This window comes from Larus michahellis, chromosome 2 (assembly GCF_964199755.1).
Source record: "Larus michahellis chromosome 2, bLarMic1.1, whole genome shotgun sequence".
Lineage (NCBI taxonomy): Eukaryota > Metazoa > Chordata > Aves > Charadriiformes > Laridae > Larus > Larus michahellis.
In genome coordinates this window covers 33,147,937-33,161,281 of record NC_133897.1, presented here as the reverse complement: position 1 = coordinate 33,161,281, position 13,345 = coordinate 33,147,937, and the positions used below count along the sequence as shown (strand labels likewise).

Here is a 13,345-nt window from a genome sequence, read left to right as displayed (position 1 = left end):
GGAACTGTGAATTACAGTGTACTAAATAGCAATACTAAATAATGACTGAAAAAAGAATGGGAAAACTGCATAAGGTGGAAGTAGAGGAGTATTAGAAACTCCACTGAAATTTGGCTACAATGAGCTATATAACCTTTAACACTAATGCACAAGTTTAAAAATATTAGTTCCTAATTGGATTACGTTTTCTTCAATCTTTCTCATAGATTGTGTTGCTGGTAAAAGAGAACCCTCTATTGGCCGAAGTAGAAGCACTGCAGAAATGCTATAGGGTTCTGGATCTAATTTGTGAGAAATGTATGAAGCAGAAAGATATGAATGAAGTACTTGCTATGAAAATGCACTACATCAGTTGCATCTTCCAGAAATGTATTACATTCTTAAAAGAGCGAGAAGATAAACTAGATGGATTTATCAAAAGGTACGTATTTCTAGAGAGTCATAGAATCATAGAATCATAGGGTTGGAAGGGACCTCTGGAGATCATCTAGTCCAACCCCCCTGCCAGAGCAGGGTCACCTAGAGCAGGTTACACAGGAACATGTCCAGGCGGGTTTTGAATGTCTCCAGAGTTGGAGACTCCACCACCTCTCTGGGCAGCCTGTTCCAGTGCTCTGTCACCCTCAGGGTAAAGAAGTTCCTCCTCATGTTTAGGTGGAACTTCCTATGTTCAAGTTTGTGCCCATTGCCTCTTGTCCTGTCCCCGGGCACCACTGAAAAGAGCCTGGCCCCATCCTCCTGACACTCACCCTTTAAGTATTTATAAGCGTTGATAAGGTCACCCCTCAGCCGTCTTTTTTCCAGACTGAAGAGACCCAAATCCCTCAGCCTTTCCTCATAAGAGAGGTGTTCCAGTCCCCCAATCATCTTTGTAGCCCTCTGCTGCACCCTTTCCAGCAGTTCCCTGTCCCTCTTGAACCGGGGAGCCCAGAACTGGACACAGTACTCCAGGTGCGGCCTCACCAAGGCAGAGTAGAGGGGGAGGATGACCTCCCTCGACCTGCTGGCCACGCTCTTCTTGATGCAGCCCAGGATGCCATTGGCCTTCTTGGCCACAAGGGCACATTGCTGACTCATGGTCATCCTGTTGTCCACCAGGACTCCCAGGTCTCTTTCCACAGAGCTGCTCTCCAGCAGGTCAGCACCCAACCTGTACTGGTGCATGGGGTTGTTCCTTCCCAGGTGCAGCACCCTACACTTGCCCTTGTTGAACTTCATAAGGTTTCTCTCTGCCCAGATCTCCAACCTGTCCAGGTCTCTCTGTATGGCGGCACAGCCTTCCGGTGTGTCAGCCACCCCACCCAGCTTGGTGTCATCAGCAAACTTGCTGAGGGCGCACTCTATCCCCTCATCCAGGTCATTGATGAATATGTTGAAGAGGACTGGACCCAGTACTGACCCCTGGGGAACACCACTCGTCACTGGTCTCCAACTAGACTCTGTGCCCCTAATCACAACCCTCTGAGCTCTATCTTTCAACCAGTTTTCTATCCACCCCACTGTCCATTCATCTAACCCACACTTCCTAAGCTTCCCTATGAGGATGCTGTGGGAGACCGTGTCAAACGCCTTGCTTAAGTCAAGGTAGACCACATCTACCGCCCTCCCCTCATCTATCCATCTAGTCATGCCATCGTAGAAGGCTATCAGATTAGTCAGACATGATTTCCCCTTGGTGAATCCATGCTGAGTACTTCTGATAGCTTTCCTTTCCTCCACGTGCCTTGAGATGACACCCAGAACGAGCTGTTCCATCATCTTTCCAGGGATGGAGGTGAGGCTGACCGGCCTGTAGTTCCCCGGCTCTTCCTTCTTGCCTTTCTTGAAGACTGGAGTGACATTGGCTTTCCTCCAGTCCCCAGGCACCTCGCCTGTTCTCCAGGACTTTTCAAAGATGATGGAGAGCGGCCCAGCAATGACTTCTGCCAGCTCCCTCAGCACTCTTGGGTGCATCCCATCAGGGCCCATGGACTTGTGAATATCTAGATGATCTAATTGGTCCCTCACTCGCTCCTCCTCAACCCAAGGGAAGTCGTCTTCTTTCCCTGTTACTTTATTCAATGCCTGGGACTCCTGAGGGCTGGGCCGAGCAGAAAAGACCGAAGCAAAGAAGGCATTCAGTAACTCTGCCTTCTCCACATCCTCCGTCACCATGACTCCTGCCTCATTCAGCAGTGGGCCTACAACTTCTCTGGTCTTCCTTTTGCTTCCAATATACTTGTAGAAGCTCTTTTTGTTGTGCTTGATGTCCCTAGCCAGGTCTAATTCCAAGGCGGCCTTGGCTTTCCTTGTTTCATCCCTGCACGCTCTGGTGGCATTCTTGTAATCCTCCCAAGGGGTCAGTCCCTTCTTCCACTTATTATAAACTTCCTTCTTCCACTTGAGCTTTTTCTGAAGCTCCCTGCTCAACCATGCAGGTCTCCTGCGTCCCTTGGCCGATTTCTTTCTCTTAGGGATGCACCGATCCTGAGCTTGGAGGAAGTGGTCTTTGAATATCAACCAGCTTTCTTGAGCCCCTTTGCCTTCCAGAGCCCTAGCCCACGGGATCTCTCCAAGCAGTTTCTTGAAGAGGTCGAAGTTAGCCCTCCTGAAATCCAAGGTTGTAATTTTACTTCTTGTTGTTGTTTTGTGGATAGTACCCATGATCCTGAACTCAATCATTTCATGATCACTACAACCTAGGGTGCCCCCAACCTTAATGTCCTCCACCAATCCCTCTGTGTTTGTCAGTACCAGGTCTAGAAGTGCTCCTCTCCTTGTTGGCTCCTGTACCACCTGTGTCAAAAAGTTATCATCAATGCACTGGAGGAGCCTCCTGGACTGTGCATGCCTGGCTGTGTGGTCTTCCCAGCAGATATCGGGGTGATTGAAGTCCCCCATGAGAACCAGGGCCTGCGCTTGCGAGGCTACCTTCAGTTGTCTGTAGAAAGCCTCATCAGTCTCCCCATCCTGATCAGGTGGCCTGTAATAAACACCCACAACAGTGTCCCTCATATTTGCCTGTCCCTTAATCCTCACCCATAAGCTCTCAACCCGCTCTTCATCTGCCCCTAGTGAGAGCTCGATGCATTCCAAATGCTCTCTCACATAGAGTGCAATTCCACCACCACGCCTTGCTGGTCTGTCTTTCCTGAAAAGGACATAGCCATCCATGACAGCATTCCAGTCATGTGAGTTGTCCCACCACGTCTCAGTAATTGCAATGAGATCATGGCCCCGCAACCGCACACAGACCTCCAGCTCTTCCTGCTTATTCCCCATGCTGCGTGCATTGGTGTATAAGCATTTCAGAGAGGGAGTTGTGTGTGTAGTTTTGACCCTTGAGATGTGGTGTGCCTTCTGGCTTTCAGAAATACTGGCACACTGGCCCACGAGCGCTGAGCAACTACACCCTGGCACCTCACCAGCAAGCCCAGTACCATCCCCACACCCCTTCAGATCTAGTTTAAAGCCCTCTCAATGAGCCCCGATAACTCTTGTCCTAGAACCCTTTTTCCCCTGGAGGTCAAGGTATTCCTGCCTGTTACCAGCAGGCCAGGCGTTTTGTAGATCAGGCCATGATCAAAGAACCCAAAGTCCTGCCGGCAGCACCAAGCTCGAAGCCAGGCATTGATCTGCTGGGTCCTTCTATTTAGCCCCTCATCATTCCCCGCAACTGGGGGAATAGACGAGAACACAACTTGCGCTCCCGATCCCTTGACCAGCCGTCCCAGGGTCTTGAAATCTTTCTTCATTGCCCTTGGACGACTTCTTGTTACCTCGTCGCTGCCTACCTGAAAGAGCAAAAGTGGATAGTAGTCTGAGGGCCGTACCAGGGAAGGAAGCATCCTCTTCACGTCCTTGACCCGGGCCCCAGGGAGGCAGCAGACCTCCCTATGTACCGGGTCCAGCCTGCATATTGGGCCTTCTGTTCCTTTCAGTAATGAGTCACCTATGACAAGGACCCGTCTTTTCTTCTTTACCACAGAGGTTTTGATGCAGGGGGAGGTCTGACTAGACCTTGCTGACGGCTCCAGGGTAGGAGAAATAGGAGAAATATTGTGCTCGTCATCATCCAGGTTCCTCTGTAGAGCACTGTACCTGTTAAGTAATGGCACCTGGGAAGATGGGGTAGTCATCGGGCAGTCTCGAGTGCAGCGCCTGTTGCGCCGCGCAGGAACTTCCTGCCATTGCCCCCTGTCCTCCAGGTTACCGCCTTCAGTTGAGGTGAGAGAGGATATGGAGCTCTCTGTTGCAGGGGTTTTATCTGCCTGCTGGGTTTCTGTCATGGGATGCAGGATTCTGCTCCAGGAATCTATCTCCCTCTCACATTCCCTGATGCTCCTCAACCTACTTACCTCCTCCCTGAGCTCCATGACTAATTGGAGAAGATCCTCTACCTGAGCACATCTCCTACAGGTATGCCCATCATTGCCATCCGACACTGGCGTAAGAGTAGGGCATACCCTACAGCCCGATGTCTGTGTGGTAGCATGTTCCCACAAGAGCTCCGTCTGAGAGGCGGCATCAGACCTGGCGGTTGTGGAGCTCATGGACGCCACAGTCATCTTGCGAGTAGTTACCATCACTACCTAGCCGGGTTAGCAGTCTTTCAGCTCTGTCCTGCACGAACTGCTGTGCAGACCGCAGTGATTGGACTGGTGTGTCACACCCTGCTTGGCCGCCCCCTTCTCCAGCCCAGGAAGTACACTCTCATTGTGGTGCACCTGGGTGATACCTCGGGTCACACCCAGGGAACGCCCACTTGCAGCTCGCTTGCTCAGTGTTTTGCTCAGTTTCTTTTATGAGGGGGGAGAGTGGTCCCACCCTCTGCTCGTTAACACCTGCCGCCGGGGGTGGTGGCTCCGCCCTCGGCTCCTCAGCTGTCCCCGCTCCCCAGAAGGGCCGGGTACCGGCTCGGGCTGGCCCCTTTTCCTGGCTTTAAAAGCCTCAAAAACGAGCCCCTGGCCGTTTCTTTGCCGCGATTTCCTTCCCCAGCACAGACTTACCTGCACTGGAGCTGATCTCCTCGGCAAATGTTTCAGCTGTCTGAAACAGCTTTACGGATAGCAGAAAAAGACAACTGTAACAATAGATTGGATTGTCCTGGATAAAGGCTATGCCCAGTTGCAGCCACTTCAGGGTGGCACTGACTCCCTTTTTTCTGTCTGAAGCGGCATTGCCCTTTCCTGGGATACAAAGGAAACATTCCTAGAGTTTCAGCTCCCTGCTGGAACTGGTTAGAGCTGGCCAATCACACATAGGCTATGAAGCAGCAGAGAGCAACGTGTAGTGGAGAAAAAGGGGAGTGATAGGCTTGAAAAAAGAATTTCTCACTGTCCGATATGGATCATTTGGGAATATTTCTCTTGTCATTTTGCTCTCCAGCAGTCATACAGGGCAAGATTTTTTTTCAAAAACAATTAAGCAACCAAGAGCTGCAAATCCCCCTGGCTCTGGATGAGACTTGGACTCTTAAATCACTTAGACAGATCTTCAGAACCTACTCAGAGTTACAAAACCAGCTGTCTGATCGTCAGTATCAAAGTAAATTGCCTGGCTTTTAGAAGGGTCACATTCCCCGTAGACCTCAGCATATTTCTGTGTGATACTGAAAATAAATTAAGAAGTCGGCTTTCCCATACTGAAATCAAATAGTTCATCAGTGATCCACATAAAAAAGTAGGAGCCAACCAGATAAATACAGAAGCATCAGGACTATAAAACATTATACATAAGGAAAGCAGAATTTGTATTTTAAAGTATTGTGTATTATTCAGTGTTTATTTTTACAGTGCTCATTTTTAAACAAAACATAGCATTTTGCTACTTCAGTCTGATGTAGATACTAGTCTTCCTGTAGATTTTTATTTTCCTCTCTGTGGCTGAATGAGTAGTAGTGGTTTCAGAGCACATATTTAGTTATTTTTATATTTCATAATGACTGTGCATTAGAATAAAAATAATTTCATTTGCATTTTAAACACTGTTATGTTTCAAGTTGTGGAATAATTTTGAATTGTAATTCTCTATAATTTGGTAGAGGACAGAGTTACAGCGTGCTCTGTATTTGTTCTTGAACATTTACTATGTGATTTCTTATTTGACTTTGGTTTTAAAAAAATTCAGTCTCTTGAAAGGGAGAGATAAAGATGGTTTCCCTGTATATCAAGAGAAGCTAATTCGAGAAAGTATCCGAAAGTTTCCTTACTGCGAAACTACATTGCTCCAGCAGCTTGTGAGAAGTATCGCTCCTGTTGAAATAGTAAGTTTTTCCTATCAAGAAAATACTTTCTAAGCAACTTGCGTAGTAAATCTGGTTTAAACTAAGTCGTCTTCTTGTTTTTCAGATTCTGCAATGTATTATATTAAGCAAAGGTTTTTGAATGTCCCTGAACTCTCTGGCAAACTGGAATTTTATTTTACATATTACAGGAAAATGCTCTAAAATACTTCAACTAGTAGTTTTTTTCCTATGCCCATAATGAATGCTTAAATACCTCAGCTTTTAAAGAAAATTGGAACAGGTTGTTTCTGTGTCAGAGCTTTCTTTTTCTACTCTGTGTTGTCTGTTTCTTTGCCGATTTGCTTTTACAACTGTAGATTCAGATGAAACCCATTTTGCACTCTTTTTTCACAATATCTAAATTCAATTTAAGATCAAATAATTTCCTGGATTTAATGCATTTCTAGTGTACTCAAACAGTTGGTAATATATGATGGTAGAAAAAGGGAAAACATTCTGTGAAGCTCCCTTTATCACAGAGAGAAGCGAGATGATGCAATATAGAGTAAAACGTGTATCTAAATTAGGAAATCAAAATTACAAGTAAAAAAATCTACCTTCAGTTTTCCTCCTATATCTTTGCTAACACACTCTTCATTATAGTACTGTTAATTACCTCCTAATGAATCTTACACGAGAGTTGTTACTCATTTTTAAGAATGTTCTGTCTGGTCCCTGAGAGCTAGATGTTCTATGCACTAACACTGGGGGAGTGGAACAATTTTGTGATGTGTTTGGATTATGCCGAGTGAATTAAAAATAGCTTCCATCTTAAGTGGCTCCAGTCTACTAAAGCGTCCTGAGGCTTAACGCAATCCCTACTGTTTGTCTAAGCCAGAAAAATAAACACAGTGTGAAAATATAAGCCATCATGATGCATTATGACTTGCTTCAGAGTAAACATTTTCCTTCCTGTCCCTCTTTTCTTAGCAGAGCTTGCAGTCTTTTCTGCCTTCTCCCTTTAAAGAAGTACAGTTTGTTGCATTGGATTTCTGTCCGTTATGCAGAACCGGGAAGGAGGAGATGCTATAAACTTTTAGTTGTCTGGAACGCCTTGACCTTTAGCATGCACCATTACTTGGATTCAGTCTGGGCATCTCAGCATTGGCATAGTAGTTATGATCGGGCATATTCCATGGTAGTCTAACAGTTCAAGGATTTACTTAGTGTTGGAGCAACTTGGTTTTTTTCCCTCTAATGTTTACATCATTGTCCAAAAGAATAGTCGTAACTTACGGTTATCAGTAATACATACTAAATCTTACTGCTTGTATTGCATGGGAAAGATACTGCAAGTAATATCTAAATGATAATATGCAAATAATTGTTTTGAAGATTCTGAGTTCTGACCATTTGGTCTGTAGTATCTGAGTACACTGAGCACAAAAGTATTTTAGTGATAAGAAAATATCTTTCTGTGTACCAGCACAGAGGCTAATCTGTGGAAACCCGCTGCATATGATCTACTAGCGGATGACAATGTGTAACGAACACTGAGTTCATTAATAGTATTATTAATAATTTACAGAGTAAAAAAAATGATAATTTTTATCCTCCCTTCTACAGAAGCTAAGGACTAAGTTAACTTTATATATAAGAATTTATCTAACTGTATAGATGTTAAGTTGTGGATGTTAATCGATGTTCTATGATTCAGGTTTATGTTCTTGCTGCTAGGGCATCTTCAGTGAGACTGCAGCTGGCTGCTTGGCAGCTTGCATTGCTTGTTTTGGTTTTTCTCTTGGGCGTCCCTCTTCATGACAGTGTTGTCTTTTAATCTCCTTACCACCTCTTGTCTTACCTTTCAGGGTTCTGATCCTACAGCTTTTTCTGTACTGACACAAGCTATTACCGGCCAAGTGGGCTTTGTGGATGCTGAATTCTGTACGACTTGTGGGGGAAAGGGAGCAGACAAAAGATGTTCAGTATGTAAAATGGTAAGAATCCATAAACAGTTATAATGAATCAAAAATATAGTGACACTGAGGTGCTGAGGATTTTGAATGCTTGACTATTTACTGTGTAGACTGTGAGGAAGTGTTCCCTGGAAGTGTTCATGGCCAGGCTGGATGGGGCATTTTGCAGCCTGGTCTAGTGGGAGGTGCCCCTGCCCATGGCAGGGGGGCTGGAACTAGGTGATCTTTAAGGTCTGTTCCAACCCGAACCATTCTGTGATTCTATGAATGGCATGTATGCCTGCACTGAAAATGTGCAAGCCATCTACTTCTGGGAGAGGTGCCTGAAATTCAGAAGTAGGGGTACTTGGATTTCTAAATGTGTATGTTTAAGAATTAAGAAAGAGTAAAATTTCTGTATGTTCAGAGTTAACAAAATAAACTATTCTTTATAGAGTTTTATATACGCTAGAACCACTCCATATGACCTTATAAATTGCTTAAAAATACCATTAAGTAATATACATAGAGAGCTTTAACTTGGTACCCTATAAAATGCAAGAATGTTGTTTATTTTATAGTACATGAAGATGAATTGATAGCTCTGGTAACTTTCAGGTGATGTACTGCGACCAGAACTGCCAGAAAATACACTGGTTTACCCACAAAAAAGTCTGCAAGACCTTGAAGGAAATTCATGAGAAACAAGAACTAGAAGCTGCCAAAGAAAAAAGGAAACAAGAAAAAAAGCAAAAGAAAGGTTAGGATCTATAGTTTGCTTGTTGAAATTAATGCTGCATTAACTGCACCACAACAAACAACAGCAACAGGTCTTAAAATCTGTAACAGCTGAGGTTGAAAGTAAAGTCTGTTCCACTATAACAGCATGCTTGCGTTTATTGCAATTCTACTCTTTCAATTTAGAAATGTTACGTACATTCTAAAATCTGGGTTTTAATGCTGGAGTTACACAGGTTTCTACAACTAAAGCATTCTGAGATACACTGCACTGCTTCAAAATCCGAATCTTTCATCAAAATCATGCAGAAGTTTCATGCTACTCTTCCTTTCGTTGTATGTGTAAGGACAAGTTGGGTAATAAGAAAGCAGCCCACTCCTTCCAGTTGCAAAGGTTAACGCAGATGTTAATTCTCCTGTAACACTTTCTTCTTCATAATCACCGTATCAAGTTGTGTTGTGTATTGAATGTGAAGGAAGAAAGCATTTCTCTTTAAACTGTTAATGTTTTTCTCCCTTCAATAAGCAAATAATTAATACATAGTGACAGAAAAAAACACTGTATCTCTCACACACACACACACCCCAACTTTCTCTGATACGTTGTTTCTGTAAGTGAAATAATAGCAAAATTTGGAGTGAAATCACTTTTTCTCTTTTACAACTTCCTAGAGTTCCCTTCCCTTATTTTAAGGGTTGTAGAAGTGCACTGGACAAATCCCACTTCTCTTATAATGGCAGTACTCTTCACTTCAGCTGGACTGTAAAAACTGTAGTGGGACATAAACAGCTTCCTGTGGTGATCCTGTTACAAGAGTTGCTGTTGTATGGCACCAAGGTGACTATGGAAGTTGGAGGCAAAGATACTAGAAATCCCTGACTATATTGGATACCAAATCAGCAAAACATGAGCCCTGAGTGCTCTGAGTTGCCCTGAGCAGTGCGGTACCTCACACTGGTGACAAACACACACACCGGGGGGTTCATATGGACTGAACAAGTCAGTGGCTGAAGAGGTGCTGTCCTCTTCAGCGGGAAACACAGGATCTTGGTGGGTGGCTCTTCTCCCTCCCTTCCTAAAAAGGGAAGCTAACATTTTCTGACATTTTACTACTGCACTATCTACATATTAATCTTCACGAACTTCTTCAGATACTTGGCCAATACACTGTAGACGTACCAGATTACGCATTGTTAGCACGACAGTGAGTTCATCCTAGCTGCGTGTCACCTTGTGAATGGTGGTGTATCAAAGCTCTTCATATCAACAGCAGCTTTATTTCAAATAGCTAATAATACCCCCTACAAATCCTATACATCAGGGGAAGAAAAAAAAACTAGAAAAAATCCCACAGCTGCAACTACAAGCAAAACCAAGAGTTTGAGTGTTTCCGCTGTACAAGTGTGAGTGCTAAGGAAGTCTGCTTCAGCCTGTGCTTAAGGCAGGCAGCTCCCTAGCAAATGAGACCTTGGCAGGGCTTTGGCAGTGTTGTGGCCTGCTGTGATAGTGCTTTCAGCCGGCTATCAATCATGACAGAGAATAAGAAACCAAGATGAACTGCTTTAGAAGGTGCTGGGGACTGCAATCAGGCTTTCCCCTCTTTCTTTTCAGAATTGCTTGGCAGAATCAGGGCAAAAAGTTATTTAACAATTTTTTTTCTGTGAAAGCATTGCTTGAAAAATAAAGGTGCAATAGCTGATTCCGTTCCACGCAGTCAGGTTATAAATTTTAGGATGACTCACTTCAGCCAGAGTTCATTGTGGTCAACATGTAAAAATTCTTCCTACATAATCATGTACATGCCTCTTCTTTTTTTTTTCTTTTCTTTAAGAAAAACAAAACCCACCTGTACTCTCCGTTTAACCAGCCTGTAGCCATTCTTTGAAAAGCTAACTGTAGGAATAGTGTCAATGAAGCATGTTTTAATTGAAAGTCAAAATAACTGTAATGTCCTCCTCTGCATATCAAAAAGAAGGGTGGCAAAATTGAAGGTAAATTAATGCCTGCTTTGTGTAGGGTTAGTTTCAGAGTAATCCTACACCAACTTAAGCAGAATTCTAGTGGTTTAGATCTTTTTTGATGAAGCTTGGTTAAATTAATCACTTCTGTAATTGATGAAAAGTTTCCTCATGTTTATTACTCTTCAACAATAAAAATGTTTGCTTGCAGGTGAGTTCGGTATTTACTGATGATGTGATTTCTCTCTTCTTTAGATGAAGCGCAACTAGTAGAGGGTAGTTCTACAAGTGAAGAACAGTCAGATCCTGGTCAAGATGCTACCAAAGAAGTGGATCCAAATCATTCTACTGACCCAGCGGAAGAACCTGAATTCACCAAAGAGACGGAGGCACTAGCCCTGCATCCTGAAAGTCCTCTGGAAAGTGAGACTGGCTTAGCTGATATTGCTCTTCAAAAAATTCAAGATTCTGAGGAGTAAGAAGAGTGTAGGAAGGGACGACGTGTTCTGCCTACGTCCCTGTACCTCAAGGGTCCTAAAGATTTTTTTTATGCTGACCATGTCTGAGTTCTTACAGCATGGCTTATGCAAGACAGCATGTCTCTGTTCATCGTGAGATGAAATACTGGCTAATTTGTCTATAAATACTTCAGGTTCTGTTGTAGGTTGTCAAAACGTCTATTTATTATCTGATAAAAACCAGAGTGGCATAGATCCATCTGTGTGTGTACCAACAGTAAGCACAGTAAAAATCTATGAGTGTCTGCAGTTTATTTGCCACTTAGTGAAAAATAAAAAGCATTTGATTTGGATTATTCATGTTTTCAGAACCTAAAATCTATTTTAATTGTAATTGAAATACTACTTTGTGCAAGTACACAGAACTGTAGTGAAAAGCATTGGGAAGCCAACTGTTAAATTGCTTTTTTACATCATTTTATGCAGCTTTATCTGAAGGAATTCAGTAGCAGTTAAGTTTCTGAAGATACTCACCTGAACTTTTCATGACATTACTGTAAATATTTTTGACTAGTGAGTGCACAACAATAGCATTATCTATTCTGTGGCAATTTTATTAAATGAAACTGCTGGTTTAGATGTCTCAAGCTGACTGTGAAATGTGTGTTTCAGCAGAATTATTTCACTATTGCTGTGGTCAAAAATATTCCAAGTTTGTCAAAGTCTAATGAAGGGAAGACAAGAATGATTTAAAATATTTTGACAAGAATAGTAGCTTCTACAGGTAAAGATGTCTTAGAGCACACTGGGATGTTGCTTATGAATTATTTCATAAACAAAAGAGATGCTTCGTATTGCTCACACTGGACCTGGTCACAGTGAATTAAATGGGAAAATTCCTGTATGCATTGATGCAACTGGGATTTCACTTAGCTTTCAACTAAATATCTTATCTAGTAAATACCTTCCCGTAAGTGTGTTGTTTTCACTCATATTTACTACTGTGTCCTGAAATCAATGGGAAACAACAACCAAAAATATCACTTGCTGCATAACAATGGGAAAATTTGAGATTCTCTAATTGTTGGATGAATAACTGGTGTTTTGAACATGGCAATATCCTTCAAGTTAGAGGAATAAGGACCATCCTCAAAGCAGAGGAAAAATGCTATTAATTTTTTACTATTTAATATACTGAAAGTTTTTGTTTAATATTCTGAAAACTATAAGAGTTGAGGATACATAAATGCACCTGTGCGGGCAATGTACCTGTGTTTTAATTTCAAGGATTAGAAGAATAAATTCTGAAGAATAAAGGGAAGTTTTTTAAAAGAACGGAGCTGAGTGGCAATTCTTGTTTACTGCATCTGTTAATGCCTGTTGGAACATAAGGTGACATTCTTATTTGACATGCACAGGCTTCCTGTAGCTTAGGCGTACAAGTTTGATTTCGTGACAATTGGCACGCAAGAAATGCATTCCTGGAACTTAGATATGGAGTCATGCTGTCCTTGCCATTCACTCTTGGATCTGGGAATGCAGAAATGCTGCTGGTTCCCTATTCTACACGTAGCATTTGGGGCTCAGGGGAACGTGTTGCTCCTTAAGGTTTCTCTGAAAACGCAGAAGCCCTTTAGGACAAACGATACACGATTTCCGAAGTGTGGTAAAACCCACAGCAGAAATCCTGCTTTCATTCTGCCAGCAACGCTTTTTCTTGATAAAGAAGAAAAGCCCAAGCAATAGGAGAAAGTATGAACATTGGAAATAGGTGCGGTGGGGGGTTGTTGATGCAGATTATGCAGTTGTCTTCTCATTCTAACTTGAAAAGGCTTCAAAGTCACTGTGAGCGGAAGTTGCCACACTCCCCTCTTTGCAGCGAGTCTCAGAGGAGAGCAATTGCAATCCGAGTTATAATCCTGATGTGCTGATGCTCCAGAGCTACCTCTGCCTTCCTCAGCCTGAGCTGGCAACAGCTCTTCTGGTGGAAAATCATAGTTGATAGGTCCTGCGTAATTACCTTGGAGTAA

At 43.1% G+C, this 13,345-nt stretch overlaps 1 protein-coding gene across 1 annotated transcript in view; it reads left to right on the top strand.

The window, feature by feature from the left end:
• ANKMY2 (ankyrin repeat and MYND domain containing 2) overlaps window positions 1-11,954 on the top strand; it is a 28,869-nt gene extending 16,915 nt beyond the window's left edge. Inside the window, exons 6-10 of the mRNA XM_074574805.1 lie at window positions 207-421; window positions 6,109-6,244; window positions 8,074-8,202; window positions 8,779-8,920; window positions 11,113-11,954. Coding sequence (XP_074430906.1) covers window positions 207-421; window positions 6,109-6,244; window positions 8,074-8,202; window positions 8,779-8,920; window positions 11,113-11,336 — 846 coding nt within the window. The 3' untranslated portion in view covers window positions 11,337-11,954. The remainder of the gene's footprint in view (window positions 1-206; window positions 422-6,108; window positions 6,245-8,073; window positions 8,203-8,778; window positions 8,921-11,112) is intronic.
• Window positions 11,955-13,345: the final 1,391 nt, after the last annotated feature.